The sequence below is a fragment of the Lampetra fluviatilis genome, unplaced genomic scaffold (assembly GCF_964198595.1).
Source record: "Lampetra fluviatilis unplaced genomic scaffold, kcLamFluv1.1 SCAFFOLD_570, whole genome shotgun sequence".
In the NCBI taxonomy this organism is placed as follows: Eukaryota; Metazoa; Chordata; class Hyperoartia; order Petromyzontiformes; family Petromyzontidae; genus Lampetra; species Lampetra fluviatilis.
The window spans coordinates 15001-35000 of record NW_027620458.1 but is presented as its reverse complement, the minus strand read 5'-3'; the positions used below and the strand labels follow the sequence as shown (position 1 = coordinate 35000).

Genomic DNA, 20000 nt, shown 5'->3' with positions numbered 1-20000 from the left:
AATCTCATCTTTGTTGTGTCTTTCGGCAAAGTCACAGAGATTTGTCCCGAAGGAAACGGCAAACAAAAATTGTGAGTGAGTGGGTGGGTGGGTGAGTGGGTGAGTGGGTGGGTGAGTGGGTGAGTGGGTGAGTGAGTGAGTGGTTGAGTGAGTGGTTGAGTGAGTGGTTGAGTGAGTGAGCGAGTGGGTGAGTGAGTGAATGGTTGAGTGAGCGAGTGGGTGAGTGAGTGAATGGGTGAGTGAGTGAGTGGTTGAGTGAGTGAATGGTTGAGTGAGTGGTTGAGTGAGTGGTTGAGTGAGTGAGCGAGTGGGTGAGTGAGTGAATGGTTGAGTGAGTGAGAAACCGGGCGAGTGAGTGAATGGTTGAGTGAGTGAGCGAGTGGGTGAGTGGGTTAGTGAGTGAATGGTTGAGTGAGTGAATGGTTGAGTGAGTGAGCGGGTGAGCGAATGGTTGAGTAAGTGAGTGAATGGTTGAGTAAGTGAGTGAATGGTTGAGTGAGTGAGCGGGTGAGTGAATGGTTGAGTGAGTGAGTGAGCGGGTGAGTGAGCGAGCGAGCGGGTGAGTGAGTGAATGGTTGAGTGAGTGAGTGGGTGAGTGAGCGAGCGGGTGAATGGTTGAGTGAGTGGTTGAGTGAATGGTTGAGTGAGCGAGCGAGCGGGGTGAGTGGCTGAATGATCGAGTGAGCCGTGTGTCCGTACACGTGCGTGGCTTCGTGAACGAATCTTTGTACGAAAGCCGAAACTCTGTGGGGTTTTTCTTTGAGCCTTCACGATTGGTCCCAGTAAAAGTGCCTCCAGGAATTGGACCCGCGTCGGGGAAATGATTTCTTATGGCCGACGGAGAGAGACAGGGATAAGCGCTATGAAAATAATAAAAATTCACCGTAGTAGTAGTAGGTTTTTTACCCTTTCAACTGGTACAAAAACTGACACCTTTATACGAGGCATCATGTTTGCAATAACCACAACACAAGCAGTCAAAATGCAAACAAAACACACAACTCTGATGATGTATGTGCACCGTCCTTGAAGTTGATTGGTCCACACCCGAGACAGCTTTCCTTAGAGCCTAGTCTCACTTGGTGTTGGTCCAGATGTTGTGTGTCTCTGTGTGTGTCTCTGTGTGTGTCTCTGTGTGTCTCTCTGTGTGTGTCTCTGTGTCTCTCTCTGTGTGTGTCTCTGTGTCTCTCTGTGTGTCTCTGTGTGTCTCTGTGTGTCTCTGTGTGTCTCTGTGTGTGTCTCTGTGTGTCTCTGTGTGTCTCTGTGTGTGTCTCTGTGTGTGTCTCTGTGTGTGTCTCTGTGTGTGTCTCTGTGTGTCACTGTGTGTGTCTCTCTGTGTGTCACTGTGTGTGTCTCTGTGTGTGTCTCTGTGTGTGTCTCTGTGTGTGTCTCTGTGTGTGTCTCTGTGTGTGTCTCTGTGTGTGTCTCTGTGTGTGTCTCTGTGTGTGTCTCTGTGTGTGTCTCTGTGTGTGTCTCTGTGTCTCTGTGTGTCTGTGTCCCTGTCTCTCTCTCGCTGTCTCTCTGTGTCTCTCTGTGTGTCTCTCTGTGTCTCTGTGTGTGTCTGTATGTCTCTGTGTGTGTGTGTGTCTCTGTGTGTGTCTCTGTGTGTGTCTCTGTCTTTTTTTTTTTTTTTTTTTTGGTCTGTCTCTCTGTCTCTCTGTCTCTCTGTCTCTCTCTCTGTCTCTCTCCCTGTCTCACTCCACACCCTGCACCTCCATGGCAGAGTGCATCTCCCCGGCGCTGCACCCCAGCAGCGAGGGCAGGTCGCACACCAAGCGGTACACGTAGCGCCTGCCCACCGTCTTGTGCACGATGTGCTTGTCTGTGTGTGTCTCTGTGTGTCTCTCTGTGTGTGTCTCTGTGTCTCTCTCTGTGTGTGTCTCTGTGTCTCTCTCTGTGTGTGTCTCTGTGTCTCTCTGTGTGTCTCTGTGTGTCTCTGTGTGTGTGTGTCTGTGTGTGTCTCTGTGTGTGTCTCTGTGTGTGTCTCTCTCTCTGTCTTTTTTTTTTTTTTTTTTTTTTTTTTTTCTCTGTGTCTGTCTCTCTGTGTCTCTCTCTCTGTCTCTCTGTCTCTCTGTCTCTCTCCCTGTCTCACTCCCGATCTCCGATCTCCGACCTCCATGGCTGAGTGCATCTCCCCGGCGCTGCACCCCAGCAGCGAGGGCAGGTCGCACACCAAGCGGTACACGTAGCGCCTGCCCACCGTCTTGTGCACTATGTGCTTGTCTCTGTGTCTGTCTGTGTGTCTCTCTGTCTCTCTATGTGTGTGTCTCTGTGTCTCTGTGTGTCTCTGTATGTCTCTGTGTGTGTGTGTGTCTCTGTGTGTGTCTCTCTGTCTTTTTTTTTTTTTTTTTTTTTTTTTTTTTTTTGGTCTGTCTCTCTGTCTCTCTGTCTCTCTCTCTGTCTCTCTGTCTCTCTCCCTGTCTCACTCCCGATCTTCGACCTGCACCTCCATGGCAGAGTGCATCTCCCCGGCGCTGCACCCCAGCAGCGAGGGCAGGTCGCACACGAAGCGGTACACGTAGCGCCTGCCCACCGTCTTGTGCACGATGTGCTTGTCGTAGTAGTAGCGCAGGCCGCGACTCAGCTTCTCGTAGTTCATCTTCGGCTTGTTCTTGCGGCGACCCCAACGGCGGGCGACCTGCGAGAGGGTGTGAGGAGGGTCAGGGGGTAGTCAGGGTGTAGTCAGGGTGTAGTGGAGGGTCAGGGTGTAGTCAGGGTGTAGTCAGGGTGTAGTGGAGGGTCAGGGGGTAGTGGAGGGTGTAGTGCAGAGTCAGGGTGTAGTGGAGACCCAGGCTGTAGTCATGGTGTAGTAGAGAGTCAGGGTGTAGTAGAGACTCAGGGTGTAGCAGAGTCAGGGTGTAGTGGAGGGTCAGGGTGTAGCAGAGACTCAGGCTGTAGTCAGGCTGTAGTCATGGTGTAGTCAGGCTGTAGTCAGGCTGTAGTCAGGCTGTAGTCTGGTTGTAGTCAGACTGTAGTCAGGCTGTAGTGAGGCTGTAGTCAGGCTGTAGTCTGGTTGTAGTCAGGCTGTAGTCAGGCTGTAGTGAGGCTGTAGTCAGGCTGTAGTGCCATCACCTCGTCAGGGTCGGTGAGCTTGAACTCCCAGCCGTCGCCGGTCCAGGCGATGAACTGTCGGCAGGACGGGTCCGTCAACAGCTCCAGCAGGAACTGCCACAGCTGGATGGGTCCATTACCTGGGGGTCACAGGGGTCACGGGGGGGGTCAGTGGGGTCACGGGGGTCACGGGGGGGGGGGAGGGGGTCATGGGGGTCACGGGGGGGGAGGGGGGGGGGGAGGGGGGTCAGTGGGGGTGAGGGGGGGTGAGGGTCACCAGCACCAATATACATACACTACACTATACACTACTACACTACACTATACACTACTACACTATACACTACTACACTACACTATACACTACTACACTATACACTACTACACTACACTATACACTACTACACTACACTATACACTACTACACTATACACTACACTATACACTACTACACTACACTATACACTACACTATACACTACTACACTACACTATACACTACTACACTATACACTACACTATACACTACTACACTACACTATACACTACTACACTATACACTACTACACTACACTATACACTACTACACTATACACTATACACTACACTATACACTACTACACTACACTATACACTACTACACTACACTATACACTACTACACTATACACTACACTATACACTACTACACTACACTATACACTACTACACTATACACTACTACACTACACTATACACTACTACACTATACACTATACACTACTACACTACACTATACACTACTACACTATACACTACACTATACACTACACTATACACTACTACACTACACTATACACTACTACACTATACACTACACTATACACTATACACTACTACACTACACTATACACTACTACACTATACACTACTACACTACACTATACACTATACACTACACTATACACTACTACACTACACTATACACTACTACACTATACACTACACTATACACTATACACTACTACACTACACTATACACTACACTATACACTACTACACTATACACTATACACTACACTATACACTACTACACTATACACTACTACACTACACTATACACTACACTATACACTACTACACTACACTATACACTACACTATACTTTACACTACACTATACACTACACTATACACTACACTACACTTTACACTACACTACACTATACACTACACTATACACTACACTACACTTTACACTACACTACACTTTACACTACACTATACACTACACTATACACTACACTATACACTACACTACACACTACACTACACACTACACACTACACTATACACTACACTATACACTACACTATACACTACACTACACACTACACTATACACTACACACTACACTATACACTACACTACACACTACACTATACACTACACTATACACTACACTACACACTACACTACACACTACACTATACACTACACTACACACTACACACTAAACTCTACTGACCTGTGTACGCCGCTAGCGATGCCGTCGTGAACGTTGCCTCCGACCGCCCCCCCTCCACTCCCCCGGGGAGTTTTCGCCGGTCGGTTGTGGCGGTTGTGGCGGTGGTGGCGGTGGTGGCGGTGGTGGCGGTGGTGGCGGTGGTGGTGGCTGTGGGTGGGGGGGGGAGGGAGAGGGAGGGTTACACATGAGAGGGTGGTGAGGGTATCGTTGTGCCGGTGAAAGTGTTTCCCCTAGTGCTAGAGATGTTCACTACACAACTGTAGTGACATAGAATGGTCACTACTGTGTCGGCCTGTACGAGGGCTGGGGGCCCCAAGGGGGTGCCTGGGGGGTCGCGTGGTGGAGGGATCCGGACCCTCCCAGAGGTGGGGGAAGTGAGGCGTGTCCTGGGAAGGGAGGCGTGTCCTGAAGAGAGCCAGCCACGCCGGGGCGGAGCCAGCCACGCCGGGGCGGAGCCAGCCATGCCAAACCAGATATAAGCGTGGTGTGAACGCAGAGCGAGGCTGTTGTACTGTACTCCAAAGTGAAGACATCACCAGTCGTCAAGTCCCGAGTCGTCGTCCTGGGCCAGGCAGGCCGTTGCCTGCCTGGTCCAGTCTGTGTCGTGTTCCAGAGTGTTAGTGAGTTGAGGAAGGTGGTCACCACCTCATGTACAGTGTTATATTACTTACCGTTTAATAAATAGTGTTGCCTCCAAGCTGCGTGTGTGTGCACCTAATTCGGTCTTACTACACAACCACTACTACACCACTACTACTACTACACCACTACTACTACACCACCACCACTACCACTACTACACCACCACCACCACTACTACACCACCACCACTACACCACCACTACACCACTACTACTACTACACCACCACTACACCACCACTACTACACCACCACTACACCACTACTACTACACCACCACTACTACCACTACTACACCACCACTACAACTACACCACCACTACAACTACACCACCACCACTACTACACCACTACTACACCACCACTACACCACTACTACACCACCACTACACCACTACTACTACTACACCACCACCACTACCACTACTACACCACCACTACTACACCACCACTACACCACTACTACACCACCACTACTACTACACCACCACTACTACCACTACTACACCACCACCACTACTACACTACCACCACTACACCACCACCACTACTACACCACCACTACTACACCACTACTACCACCACTACACCACCACTACACCACTACTACACCACTACTACTACTAAACCACTACTACTACACCACCACCACTACCACTACTACACCACCACTACTACACCACCACTACTACTACACCACCACCACTACACCACCACTACCACTACGACACCACCACCACTACTACACCACCACCACTACACCACCACCACTACACCACCACCACTACACCACCACTACCACTACACCACCACTACACCACCACCACCACACCACCACCACACTACACCTTTTTTACAAGGAGTAATGTTTGCATAGACCACAATACCTGCAAACATGACTCCTTGTAAAAAAAGGTGTCAGTTTTGTTGCCAGATAGAAGGGTAAAAAAACAATCATCATATTTTTTTCTTTTGGCAAATGAGGTTCCAATGATGTAAATGCTTAACCCCGAGCTCTCATCCTCTGATGGTGCATTGTCTTTGAGTTGTGCGCCTTTTGGCGTCATCTGGTCCAACACCATGTGAGACTAGGCTCTAAGGAAAGCTGTCTCGGGTGTGGACCAATCAACTTCAAGGACCATGTGAGACTGGGCTCTAAGGAAAGCTGTCTCGGGTGTGGACCAATCAACTTCAAGGACCATGTGAGACTAGGCTCTAAGGAAAGCTGTCTCGGGTGTGGACCAATCAACTTCAAGGACCATGTGAGACTAGGCTCTAAGGAAAGCTGTCTCGGGTGTGGACCAATCAACTTCAAGGACCATGTGAGACTAGGCTCTAAGGAAAGCTGTCTCGGGTGTGGACCAATCAACTTCAAGGACCATGTGAGACTAGGCTCTAAGGAAAGCTGTCTCGGGTGTGGACCAATCAACTTCAAGGACCATGTGAGACTAGGCTCTAAGGAAAGCTGTCTCGGGTGTGGACCAATCAACTTCAAGGACCATGTGAGACTAGGCTCTAAGGAAAGCTGTCTCGGGTGTGGACCAATCAACTTCAAGGACCATGTGAGACTAGGCTCTAAGGAAAGCTGTCTCGGGTGTGGACCAATCAACTTCAAGGACCATGTGAGACTAGGCTCTAAGGAAAGCTGTCTCGGGTGTGGACCAATCAACTTCAAGGACCATGTGAGACTAGGCTCTAAGGAAAGCTGTCTCGGGTGTGGACCAATCAACTTCAAGGACCATGTGAGACTAGGCTCTAAGGAAAGCTGTCTCGGGTGTGGACCAATCAACTTCAAGGACCATGTGAGACTAGGCTCTAAGGAAAGCTGTCTCGGGTGTGGACCAATCAACTTCAAGGACCATGTGAGACTAGGCTCTAAGGAAAGCTGTCTCGGGTGTGGACCAATCAACTTCAAGGACCATGTGAGACTAGGCTCTAAGGAAAGCTGTCTCGGGTGTGGACCAATCAACTTCAAGGACCATGTGAGACTAGGCTCTAAGGAAAGCTGTCTCGGGTGTGGACCAATCAACTTCAAGGACCATGTGAGACTAGGCTCTAAGGAAAGCTGTCTCGGGTGTGGACCAATCAACTTCAAGGACCATGTGAGACTAGGCTCTAAGGAAAGCTGTCTCGGGTGTGGACCAATCAACTTCAAGGACCATGTGAGACTAGGCTCTAAGGAAAGCTGTCTCGGGTGTGGACCAATCAACTTCAAGGACCATGTGAGACTAGGCTCTAAGGAAAGCTGTCTCGGGTGTGGACCAATCAACTTCAAGGACAGTGCACATACATTATCAGAGTTGTGTTTTTGTTTGCATTATGACTGCAGGTATTGTGGTCTATGCAAACATGACTCCTTGTAAAAAAAGGTCTCAAGTTTTGTTGCCAGATAGAAGGGTAAACAACCAATTATCATATTTTTGGTTGTTTCTGCCAAATGGGAGGTTTTGTCCAGTAGACGTCAAAAGATGCATCTGTTCTCCCCGGGGCTTCCGGCAGAAGCTCCGTTTGATATTTCTTGACGTGGTTTGGTGGTAATCCATCTGAAGGTGGAGACGGTTACCAAGAACCTCGGGCCCGTCCAGAGGCCCCCCGTTTGCCCGCTGCGGTGGCCACAAACGCCACGAGGGGATTAAAATCGGCCCTCCCCCCCCCCCCCCCCCCACGGCGTTACCGTCCGTGAACAACGAGGGGGTAAGGGGTTGATTCGCTGTACACTCACCAGAGGTCACAACCGGGTACCCGATACCCGTACCCTACCCGATACCCGGCTACCCGTACCCGGCCAGGTACGAGTACCCGTTTGCGACCCTGGTGCGGCTGGGTACGGGTAAGGAATCAAAACCCGTTTGCGACCTCTGACACACACACACACAGACACGCGCGTGTGTACAGACACGCACACGCGTGTGCGCGTGTGTGTGTGTGTGCGCGCCACTCACCTTCACTCAGTCTCCCCATGCTCATCTTGTCCGCGCTGACAACCTCCTCCTTGATCAGCCGGGGCCCACGGCCGGCTGGGCCTCTCGTGTCGGAGACTCCCCGGGTCATCTCCCCCCACCACTCCTCCACCTCCTCCTCCACCTCCTCCACCTCCTCCAACTCCACGTCCTCGGGGAACGCCACGGCCTCGGCCTTGCCCAGGCTTCTGGCTTCGGCCTTGTCCAGGCTCTCGGCCTTGCCCAGGCTTCTGGCTTCGGCCTTGTCCAGGCTTCTATCCGTGTCCCATCCCAGACCGCCCGTCTCGGCCTTGTCCAGGCTTTCGGCCTTGCCCAGGCTCCGATGCGTGTCCCATCCCAGGCTTCTGGCTTCGGCCTTGTCCAGGCTCTCGGCCTTCCCCAGGCTTCTGGCCTTGCCCAGGCTTCTGGCCACGTCCCATCCCAGGCTGCCGATCTCGGCCTTGCCCAGGCTCTCGGCCTTCCCCAGGCTTCTGGTCTCGGCCTTGTCCAGGCTCTCGGCCTTGCCTAGGCTTCGATCCGTCTCCCATCCCAGGCTCCCGGCCTTGCCCAGGCTTCTGGCCACGTGCCATCCCAGGCTCCCGTTCTCGGCCTTGCCCAGGCTCTCGGCCTTGCCCAGGCTTCTGGTCTCGGCCTTGCCTAGGCTCCCGGCCTTCCCCAGGCTTCGATGCGTGTCCCATCCCAGGCTTCTGGTCTCGGCCTTGCCCAGGCTCTCGGCCTTCCCCAGGCTTCGATGCGTGTCCCATCCCAGGCTCCCGTTCTCGGCCTTGCCCAGGCTCTCGGCCTTCCCCAGGCTTCGATGCGTGTCCCATCCCAGGCTCACGTTCTCGGCCTTGCCCAGGCTCTCGGCCTTCCCCAGGCTCTCGGCCTTGCCCAGGCTTCTGGCCACGTGCCATCCCAGGCTCCCGTTCTCGGCCTTGCCCAGGCTCTCGGCCTTGCCCAGGCTTCTGGCCACGTCCCATCCCAGGCCGCAGGTCTCGGCCTTGCTCAGGCTCCCGGCGTCGGTGGCGCCCCATTCCAGGTCAAGGGCCACGTCCCATCCTAGGCCGCAGGCCTCGGCGCTCCCGGGGCTGCCGTCCTTGGCCTTGGGGAAGGGCTTCTCCTGGTACAAGTCCGCAGATTCGAGGTCCGCAGAGGTGGGAACCTCCTGGCAGCGATCTGTGAGGCGGGGCGGGTGGCGGTGGTGAGGGAGGGAGGGATGGAGGGGAGAAAGAAAGGCGGTGGGATAAGTGAGAGTGGTATAAGGGGTAGTGGTAGTGATGGTGGTAGGGGTAGTGATGGTGGTAGGGGTAGTGGTAGTGGTAGTGTGATAGTGGTAGTGATAGTGATGGTGGTAGTGATAGTGATGGTGGTAGTGATAGTGATGGTGGTAGTGGTAGTGTGATAGTGGTAGTGATAGTGATGGTGGTAGTGGCAGGGGTAGTGGTAGTAGCAGTGATAGTAATAGTGGTAGTGTAGTGAAAAGCTGTCTCGGGTGTGGACCAATCAACTTCAAGGACAGTGCATACATTATCAGAGTTGTGTGTTTTTTGTTTGCATTACGACTGCAGGTATTGTGGTCTATGCAAACATGACTCCTCGTCAAAAGGTGTCAGTTTTGTTGCCAGATAAAAGGGTAAAAACCCAATTATCATATTTTTTACTGGCAAATGAGGTTCAAATGGTGTAAATGCTTTACCCCGAGCTCTCATACTCTGATGGTGCATTGTCTTTGAGTTGTGCGCCTTTTGGCGTCATCTGGTCCAACACCATGTGAGACTAGGCTCTAAGAAAAGCTGTCTCGGGTGTGGACCAATCAACTTCAAGGACCATGTGAGACTAGGCTCTAAGGAAAGCTGTCTCGGGTGTGGACCAATCAACTTCAAGGACCATGTGAGACTAGGCTCTAAGGAAAGCTGTCTCGGGTGTGGACCAATCAACTTCAAGGACCATGTGAGACTAGGCTCTAAGGAAAGCTGTCTCGGGTGTGGACCAATCAACTTCAAGGACCATGTGAGACTAGGCTCTAAGGAAAGCTGTCTCGGATGTGGACCAATCAACTTCAAGGACCATGTGAGACTAGGCTCTATGGAAAGCTGTCTTGGGTGTGGACCAATCAACTTCAAGGACCATGTGAGACTAGGCTCTAAGGAAAGCTGTCTCGGGTGTGGACCAATCAACTTCAAGGACCATGTGAGACTAGGCTCTAAGGAAAGCTGTCTCGGGTGTGGACCAATCAACTTCAAGGACCATGTGAGACTAGGCTCTAAGGAAAGCTGTCTCGGGTGTGGACCAATCAACTTCAAGGACCATGTGAGACTAGGCTCTAAGGAAAGCTGTCTCGGGTGTGGACCAATCAACTTCAAGGACCATGTGAGACTAGGCTCTAAGGAAAGCTGTCTCGGGTGTGGACCAATCAACTTCAAGGACCATGTGAGACTAGGCTCTAAGGAAAGCTGTCTCGGGTGTGGACCAATCAACTTCAAGGACCATGTGAGACTAGGCTCTAAGGAAAGCTGTCTCGGGTGTGGACCAATCAACTTCAAGGACCATGTGAGACTAGGCTCTAAGGAAAGCTGTCTCGGGTGTGGACCAATCAACTTCAAGGACCATGTGAGACTAGGCTCTAAGGAAAGCTGTCTCGGGTGTGGACCAATCAACTTCAAGGACCATGTGAGACTAGGCTCTAAGGAAAGCTGTCTCGGGTGTGGACCAATCAACTTCAAGGACAGTTCATATCATTATCAGAGTTGTGTTTTTTGTGTGCATTATGGCTGCAGGTATTGTGGTCTATGCAAACATGACTCCTTGTCAAAAAGGTGTCAGTTTTGTTGCCAGATAGAAGGGTAAAAAACCAATTATCATATTTTGCTACTGGCAAAGGAGGTTCCAATGGTGTAAATGATAGTGATGTTGTTAGTGTGGTGATGGTGTTAGTGTGGTGTTGGTGCTACGTTGTGCAAGGCCTTAACCTCCGTACCTGATTGGTATTCTGAGTCGGAGAATGAGGAATACGCACTGTCGCTGAGGTACGCCTTGAAATTATTGCTCTCTGCAACACACACAGACACACACGCGGACACACACAGACAAAGATAAAGATCCCCCGTGTAGCCTTGACAGACTGTAGGGGCAAGTGCTGTTAGCGAGCACACAGACACACACACACACAGATACACACAGACACACAGTGACACACACACACAGACACACACACACAGTGACACACACACACAGTGACACACACACAGACACACGCACAGTGACACACACACACAGACACACAGACACACAGACACACACATACACACACACACAGACACACACAGACACACACACACAGACACACACAGACACACACAGACACACACACACACAGAGACACACACAGACACACAGACACACACAGATACAGACACACACAGACACACACACAGACACACACTTAGACAACACAACCGGGACAATTCATTTGAGGCTGAGTCGACCTAGAGGAGGCGAAGGTATCGTTTCAGATAATTATACCGCTGCCTGCTGCTGTATATTTGGAGTCTGCGTGAGTTAGTGGGTGAGTGGGTGAGTGGGTGGGTGAGTGAGTGAGTGAGTGGGTGAGTGAGTGGGTGGGTGAGTGAGTGGGTGAGTGAGTGAGTGGGTGAGTGAGTGGGTGAGTGGGTGATTGAGTGAGTGGGTGAGTGAGTGAGTGGGTGAGTGAGTGAGTGGGTGGGTGAGTGAGTGGGTGAGTGAGTGAGTGGGTGAGTGAGTGGGTGAGTGGGTGAGTGGGTGATTGAGTGAGTGGGTGAGTGAGTGGGTGAGTGGGTGGGTGGGTGAGTGGGTGGGTGGGTGAGTGGGTGAGTGGGTGGGTGAGTGAGTGAGTGGGTGAGTGAGTGGGTGAGTGGGTGGGTGGGTGGATGGGTGAGTGGGTGATTGAGTGGATGAGTGGGTGGGTGGGTGGATGGGTGAGTGAGAAGAGTGAGTGGGTGAGTGAGTGGATGAGTGGGTGGATGGGTGAGTGGGTGATTGAGTGAGTGAGTGGGTGAGTGGGTGAGTGGGTGAGTGAGTGAGTGGGTGAGTTAGTGAGTGGGTGAGTGAGTGAGTGAGTGGGTGGGTGGGTGAGTGAGTGGGTGAGTGAGTGAGTGGGTGAGTGAGTGGGTGATTGAGTGAGTGGGTGAGTGAGTGAGTGGGTGAGTGAGTGAGTGGGTGAGTGAGTGAGTGAGTGAGTGGGTGAGTGAGTGAGTGAGTGGGTGAGTGAGTGAATGAGTGAGTGGGTGGGTGAGTGGGTGAGTGGGTGAGTGAGTGAGTGGGTGAGTGAGTGAGTGAGTGGGTGGGTGAGTGGGTGAGTGGGTGAGTGAGTGAGTGAGTGGGTGAGTGAGTGAGTAAGTGGGTGAGTGAGTGAGTGAGTGATTGAGTGGATGATTGAGTGAGTGAGTGGGTGAGTGATTGTATGAGTGGGTGAGTGAGTGTGTGAGCGAGTGAGTGTGTGAGCGAGTGAGTGTATGAGTGAGTGAGTGTATGAGTGAGTGAGTGTATGAGTGAGTGAGTGGGTGAGTGAGTGTGTGAGCGAGTGTATGAGTGAGTGGGTGAGTGAGTGAGTGTATGAGTGAGTGGGTGAGTGAGCGAGTGTGTGAGTGAGTGAGTGTGTGAGTGAGTGAGTGTATGAGTGAGTGGATGATTGAGTGGGTGAGTGAGTGAGTGGGTGAGTGATTGTATGAGTGAGTGAGTGTATGAGTGAGTGAGTGAGTGTGTGAGCGTGTGAGTGTGTGAGTGAGTGAGTGTATGAGTGAGTGAGTGAGTGTGTGAGTGAGTGAGTGAGTGTGTGAGTGAGTGAGTGTATGAGTGACTGAGTGAGTGTATGAGTGAGTGAGTGTATGAATGAGTGAGTGTGTGAGCGAGTGAGTGTATGAGTGTGTGAGCGTGTGAGTGTGTGAGTGAGTGAGTGTATGAGTGAGTGAGTGAGTGTGTGAGTGAGTGAGTGTATGAGTGAGTGAGTGTGTGAGCGAGTGAGTGTATGAGTGAGTGTATGAGTGAGTGAGTGAGTGTATGAGTGAGTGAGTGTATGAGTGAGTGAGTGTATGAGTGAGTGAGTGGGTAATTGAGTGGGTGAGTGAGCGAGTGTGTTCGTGAGTGAGTGAGTGGGTGAGTGAGTGAGTGAGTGATTTAGCGAGCGAGCGAGCGAATGAATGAGCGAGCGAGTGAGCGAGCGTGGGATCGAGCGCTCTACCCCTGCGCAGGAACTGGAGGTGTTCCCACAGGATGTCTCCGGAGAAGTCGGGCGCCACATCGAGGAAGAGCTCCTTGCTGAGGTGGCAGAGCGAGCTCCCGGAGAGACGCAGCGAGTGCGAAGTGGAGAGGGGTGGCAGTGAGAACTCGTGAGAAGCCCAGGTGAGCCACTCGCTCACCTGGGTAGCGGTCCAAGCCTCGGGGTCTGAGCGGTGAGAGGGGGGGGTGAGAGGGTGGGTGGGTGGGTGGGTGGGTGAGTGGGTGAGTGGGTGAGTGGGGAGGTGAGTGGGTGAGTGAGGGGGTGAGTGGGTGGGTGGGTGAGTGGGTGAGTGGGTGAGTGGTGGGGTGAGAGGGTGAGTGGGTGGGTGGGTGAGTGGGTGGGTGGGTGAGTGGGTGAGTGGGGGGGTGAGAGGGTGAGTGAGGGGGTGAGTGGGTGTATAAGTGAGCCAGTGTATGAGTGAGTGAGTGAGTGGTTGAGTGAGCGAGTGTATGAGTTAGTGAGTGAGCGAGCGGTTGAGTGAGTGAGTGAGCGGTTGAGTGAGTGAGTGAGTGAGTGGGTGGGTGGGTGAGTGGGTGGGTGTGTGGGTGGGTGAGAGGGGGTGAGAGTGGGGGGGGTGAGAGGGGGGGGGTGAGAGGGGGGGGGGGTGAGAGGGGGGGGGGTGAGAGTGTGAGAGTGTGAGTGAGTGAGTGTATAAGTGAGTCAGTGTATGAGTGAGTGAGCGAGTGTATGAGTTAGTGAGTGAGCGAGCGGTTGAGTGAGCGAGTGAGCGGTGGTGAGTGAGTGAGTGAGTGAGTGGGTGGGTGAGTGGGTGGGTGGGTGGGTGAGAGTGGGGGGGTGAGAAGGGGAGGGTGAGAGAGGGGGGAGTGGAGAGGGGTGGCAGTGAGAACTCGTGAGAAGCCCAGGTGAGCCACTCGCTCACCTGGGTAGCGGTCCAAGCCTCGGGGTCTGAGCGGTGAGAGGGGGTGAGAGGGTGAGTGAGGGGGTGAGTGGGTGGGTGGGTGGGTGAGTGGGGGGGTGAGAGGGTGAGTGAGGGGGTGAGTGGGTGGGTGGGTGGGTGAGTGGGTGAGTGGGGGGGTGAGTGGGTGAGTGGGTGAGTGAGGGGGTGAGAGGGTGAGTGAGGGGGTGAGTGGGTGGGTGGGTGGGTGAGTGGGGGGGTGAGAGGGTGAGTGAGTGGGTGGGTGGGTGGGTGGGTGGGTGAGTGGGTGAGTGGGGGGGTGAGTGGGTGAGTGAGGGGGTGAGTGGGTGGGTGGGTGGGTGGGTGAGTGGGGGGGTGAGAGGGTGAGTGAGGGGGTGAGTGAGTGGGTGGGTGGGTGGGTGAGTGGGTGAGTGGGGGGGTGAGAGGGTGAGTGGGTGGGTGGGTGGGTGAGTGGGTGGGTGGGTGGGTGAGTGGGTGAGTGGGGGGGTGAGAGGGTGAGTGAGGGGGTGAGTGAGTGGGTGAGTGGGTGGGTGGGTGGGTGAGTGGGGGGGTGAGAGGGTGAGTGAGGGGGTGAGTGGGTGGGTGGGTGGGTGAGTGGGTGGGTGAGTGGGGGGGTGAGTGGGTGAGTGGGTGAGTGGGTGAGTGGGTGGGTGGGTGGGTGAGTGGGGGGGTGAGTGGGTGAGTGGGGGGGTGAGAGGGTGAGTGAGAGGGTGAGTGAGGGGGTGAGTGGGTGGGTGGGTGGGTGAGTGGGGGGGTGAGAGGGTGAGTGAGGGGGTGAGTGGGTGGGTGGGTGAGTGGGTGAGTGGGGGGGTGAGTGGGTGAGTGGGTGAGTGAGGGGGTGAGAGGGTGAGTGAGGGGGTGAGTGGGTGGGTGGGTGGGTGAGTGGGGGGGTGAGAGGGTGAGTGAGTGGGTGGGTGGGTGGGTGAGTGGGTGAGTGGGGGGGTGAGTGGGTGAGTGAGGGGGTGAGTGGGTGGGTGGGTGGGTGGGTGAGTGGGGGGGTGAGAGGGTGAGTGAGGGGGTGAGTGAGTGGGTGGGTGGGTGGGTGAGTGGGTGAGTGGGGGGGTGAGAGGGTGAGTGGGTGGGTGGGTGGGTGAGTGGGTGGGTGGGTGGGTGAGTGGGTGAGTGGGGGGGTGAGAGGGTGAGTGAGGGGGTGAGTGAGTGGGTGGGTGGGTGAGTGGGTGAGTGGGGGGGTGAGAGGGTGAGTGGGTGGGTGGGTGGGTGAGTGGGTGGGTGGGTGGGTGAGTGGGTGAGTGGGGGGGTGAGAGGGTGAGTGAGGGGGTGAGTGGGTGGGTGGGTGGGTGAGTGGGTGAGTGGGTGAGTGGGGGGGTGAGAGGGTGAGTGGGTGGGTGGGTGAGAGGGTGAGTGGGTGGGTGGGTGGGTGGGTGAGTGGGGGGGTGAGAGGGTGAGTGAGTGGGGGGGTGAGAGGGTGAGTGGGTGGGTGAGAGGGTGAGTGGGTGGGTGGGTGGGTGAGTGGGTGAGTGGGGGGGTGAGAGGGTGAGTGAGGGGGTGAGTGGGTGGGTGGGTGGGTGGGTGGGTGAGTGGGTGAGTGGGGGGGTGAGAGGGTGAGTGAGGGGGTGAGTGGGTGGGTGGATGGGTGAGTGGGTGAGTGGGGGGTGAGAGGGTGAGTGAGGGGGTGAGTGGGTGGGTGGGTGGGTGAATGAGTGGGTGAGTGGGTGGGTGGGTGAATGAGTGGGTGAGTGGGTGGGTGGGTGAGTGAGTGGGTGGGTGGGTGGGTGGGTGAGAGAGTGAGTGAGTGGGTGGGTGGGGATGAATGAGTGGGTGAGTGGGTGGGTGGGTGAATGAGTGGGTGAGTGGGTGGGTGGGTGAGTGAGTGGGTGGGTGGGTGGGTGAATGAGTGGGTGAGTGAGTGGGTGAGTGGGTGGGTGGGTGGGTGAATGAGTGGGTGAGTGGGTGGGTGGGTGAGTGGGTGAATGAGTGGGTGAGTGAGTGGGTGAGTGGGTGGGTGGGTGGGTGAATGAGTGGGTGAGTGGGTGGGTGGGTGAGTGAGTGGGTGGGTGAGTGAGTAAGTGAGTGTATGAGTGAGCGAGTGTATGAGTGAGTGAGTGGGTGGGTGAGTGGGTGGGTGGGTGGGTGAGAGGGGGGGGGGTGAGTGAGTGAGAGAGTGAGTGGGTGGGTGGGTGGGTGAATGAGTGGGTGAGTGGGTGGGTGAATGAGTGGGTGAGTGGGTGGGTGGGTGGGTGAATGAGTGGGTGAGTGGGTGGGTGGGTGAATGAGTGGGTGGGTGGGTGAGTGGGTGAGTGGGTGAGTGGGTGGGTGGGTGAATGAGTGGGTGAGTGGGTGGGTGGGTGGGTGAGTGAGTGGGTGAGTGGGTGGGTGGGTGAATGAGTGGGTGAGTGGGTGGGTGGGTGGGTGAGTGGGTGAGTGGGTGAGTGGGTGGGTGGGTGAATGAGTGGGTGAGTGGGTGGGTGGATGGGTGAGTGGGTGAGTGAGTGGGTGAGTGGGTGGGTGGGTGGGTGAATGAGTGGGTGAGTGGGTGAGTGGGTGGGTGGGTGGGTGGTGAGAGTGTGAGAGTGTGAGTGTATAAGTGAGCGAGTGTATGAGTGAGTGAGTGAGCGGTTGAGTGAGTGGGTGGGTGAGTGGGTCGGTGAGTGGGTGGGTGGGTGGGTGAGTGAGTGGATGGGTGAGTGAGTGGATGGGTGGGTGAGTGGGTGGGTGAGTGGGTGGGTGATTGAGTGAGTGAGTGGGTGAGTGGGTGGGTGAGTGAGTGGGTGGATGGGTGAGTGAGTGAGTGAGCGGTTGAGTGAGTGGGTGGGTGAGTGGGTCGGTGAGTGGGTGGGTGGGTGGGTGAGTGAGTGGATGGGTGAGTGAGTGGATGGGTGGGTGAGTGGGTGGGTGAGTGGGTGGGTGATTGAGTGAGTGAGTGGGTGAGTGGGTGGGTGAGTGAGTGGGTGGGTGGGTGAGTGAGTGGATGGGTGAGTGAGTGGATGGGTGGGTGAGTGGGTGGGTGAGTGGGTGGGTGAGTGAGTGAGTGAGTGGGTGGGTGGGTGGGTGGGTGACTGACTGACTGACTGAGTGACTGACTGAGTGTATGAGTAACTGACTGACTGAGTGACTGAGTGACTAACTAACTGACTAACTGACTGACCGGCAAGAATCCCAAGTCTGTCCCTCTCGCGCCCAAAGTCGCTGAAGGTCGCGTCGAGGGCTCGCGACACGACGTCTTTGCTGACTGAGTGAGTGAGTGACTGAGTGAGTGAGTGTGTGAGTGAGTGACTGAGTGAGTGACTGACTGAGTGACTAAGTGACTAACCGACTGAGTGACTAACTAACTGACTAACTGACTGACCGGCAGGGATGCCAAGTCTGTCCCTCTCGCGCCCAAAGTCGCTGAAGGTCGCGTCGAGGGCTCGAGTGAGTGAGTGAGTGTGTGAGTGACTGAGTGAGTGAGTGACTGAGTGAGTGAGTGTGTGACTGACTGAGTGACTAAGTGACTGACCGACTGAGTGACTAACTAACTAACTGACTAACTGACTGACCGGCAGGAATCCCAAGTCTGTCTCTCTCGCGCCCAAAGTCGCTGAAGGTCGCGTCGAGGGCTCGCGACACGACGTCTTTGCTGACTGAGTGATGGAGTGACTGAGTGAGTGGGTGAGTGACTGAGTGAGTGACTGAGTGTGTGAGTGACTGACTGAGTGTATGAGTGAGTGACTGAGTGAGTGTATGAGTGAGTGTATGAGTGAGTGTATGAGTGAGTGACTGAGTGTATGAGTGAGTGACTGAGTGAGTGTATGAGTGAGTGTATGAGTGAGTGACTGAGTGTATGAGTGAGTGACTGAGTGAGTGTATGAGTGAGTGTATGAGTGAGTGACTGAGTGTATGAGTGAGTGACTGAGTGAGTGTATGAGTGAGTGTATGAGTGAGTGAGTGACTGAGTGTATGAGTGAGTGACTGAGTGAGTGTATGAGTGAGTGTATGAGTGAGTGACTGAGTGTATGAGTGAGTGACTGACTAACTGACTGAGTGACTGACTGACTGAGTGACTAACTGACTGAGTGACTGAGTGACTAACTAACTGACTGACTGACTGACCGGCAGGAATCCCAAGTCTGTCTCTCTCGCGCCCAAAGTCGCTGAAGGTCGCGTCGAGGGCTCGAGTGAGTGAGTGAGTGTATGAGTGACTGAGTGAGTGAGTGATTGTGTGAGTGAGTGACTGAGTGAGTGACTGACTGACTGAGTGACTGACTGAGTGTATGAGTAACTGACTGACTAACTGACTGAGTGACTGAGTGACTAACTAACTGACTGACTGACTGACCGGCAGGAATCCCAAGTCTGTCTCTCTCGCGCCCAAAGTCGCTGAAGGTCGCGTCGAGGGCTCGAGTGAGTGAGTGAGTGTATGAGTGACTGAGTGAGTGAGTGATTGTGTGAGTGAGTGACTGAGTGAGTGACTGACTGACTGAGTGACTGACTGAGTGTATGAGTAACTGACTGACTAACTGACTGAGTGACTGAGTGACTAACTAACTGACTGACTGACTGACCGGCAGGAATCCCAAGTCTGTCTCTCTCGCGCCCAAAGTCGCTGAAGGTCGCGTCGAGGGCTCGAGTGAGTGAGTGAGTGTGTGAGTGACTGAGTGAGTGAGTGACTGAGTGAGTGAGTGACTGAGTGAGTGAGTGAGTGTGTGAGTGACTGAGTGAGTGACTGACTGAGTGACTGACTGAGTGTATGAGTAACTGACTGACTAACTGACTGACCGACTGAGTGACTAACTAACTGACTAACTGACTGACCGGCAGGAATCCCAAGTCTGTCCCTCTCGCGCCCAAAGTCGCTGAAGGTCGCGTCGAGGGCTCGCGACACGACGTCTTTGCTGACGGGAGTGAGGAGCGGGACGTGGGAAGAAAAGTCCACCTCCTCGTCTGCAGGAGGACACGCGGAATGGGTGAGTCGGCGGAGGTACACTCACCCAGTCGCTCGCTCGCTCGCTCAGTCAGTCGCTCGCTCACTCAGTCGCTCACTCAGTCGCTCACTCACTCAGTCGCTCACTCAGTCGCTCACTCAGTCGCTCACTCAGTCAGTCGCTCGCTCGCTCGCTCACTCAGTCAGTCAGTCGCTCGCTCGCTCACTCACTCAGTCAAACACTCACTCAGTCGCTCGCTCAGTCGCTCGCTCGCTCGCTCACTCAGTCACTCGCTCGCTCGCTCAGTCACTCAGTCATACACTCACTCAGTCGCTCACTCAGTCACTCGCTCGCTCACTCACTCACTCACCCCCTCAGTCACTCACTCACTGACTCACCCACTCAGTCATACACTCAGTCACTCACTCGCTCGCTCACTCACTCACTCACCCACTCACCCACTCAGTCGCTCCCTCGCTCACTCACTCACTCACTCACTCATACACTCACCCACTCAGTCACTCACTCATACACTCACTCACTGGCCCACTCACTCACTCAGGCGCTCACCCACTCACTCACTCAGTCACACACTCACTCACCCACTCACTCACCCACTCACTCAGGCGCTCGCCCACTCACTCACTCAGTCACACACTCACTCACCCACTCACTCACCCACTCACTCACTCACTCGGGCGCTCATCCACTCACTCACTCAGTCACACACTCACTCACCCACTCACTCACCCACTCACTCACTCAGGCGCTCACCCACTCACTCACTCAGTCACACACTCACTCACCCACTCACTCACCCACTCACTCACTCAGGCGCTCACCCACTCACTCACCCACTCACACCACAGACTC

At 54.5% G+C, this 20000-nt stretch overlaps 1 protein-coding gene across 1 annotated transcript in view; it reads right to left on the bottom strand.

The window, feature by feature from the left end:
* Positions 1-2378: 2378 nt before the first annotated feature.
* Positions 2379-20000, bottom strand: part of LOC144953945 (uncharacterized) — a 32622-nt gene continuing 15000 nt past the window's right edge. The window contains exons 4-11 of the mRNA XM_078884550.1: positions 19018-19146; positions 14205-14294; positions 13350-13553; positions 11112-11183; positions 8138-9310; positions 4556-4702; positions 3073-3191; positions 2379-2638 (exon numbers count right to left, since the gene is read on the bottom strand). Coding sequence (XP_078740676.1) covers positions 2423-2638; positions 3073-3191; positions 4556-4702; positions 8138-9310; positions 11112-11183; positions 13350-13553; positions 14205-14294; positions 19018-19146 — 2150 coding nt within the window. The 3' untranslated portion in view covers positions 2379-2422. The remainder of the gene's footprint in view (positions 2639-3072; positions 3192-4555; positions 4703-8137; positions 9311-11111; positions 11184-13349; positions 13554-14204; positions 14295-19017; positions 19147-20000) is intronic.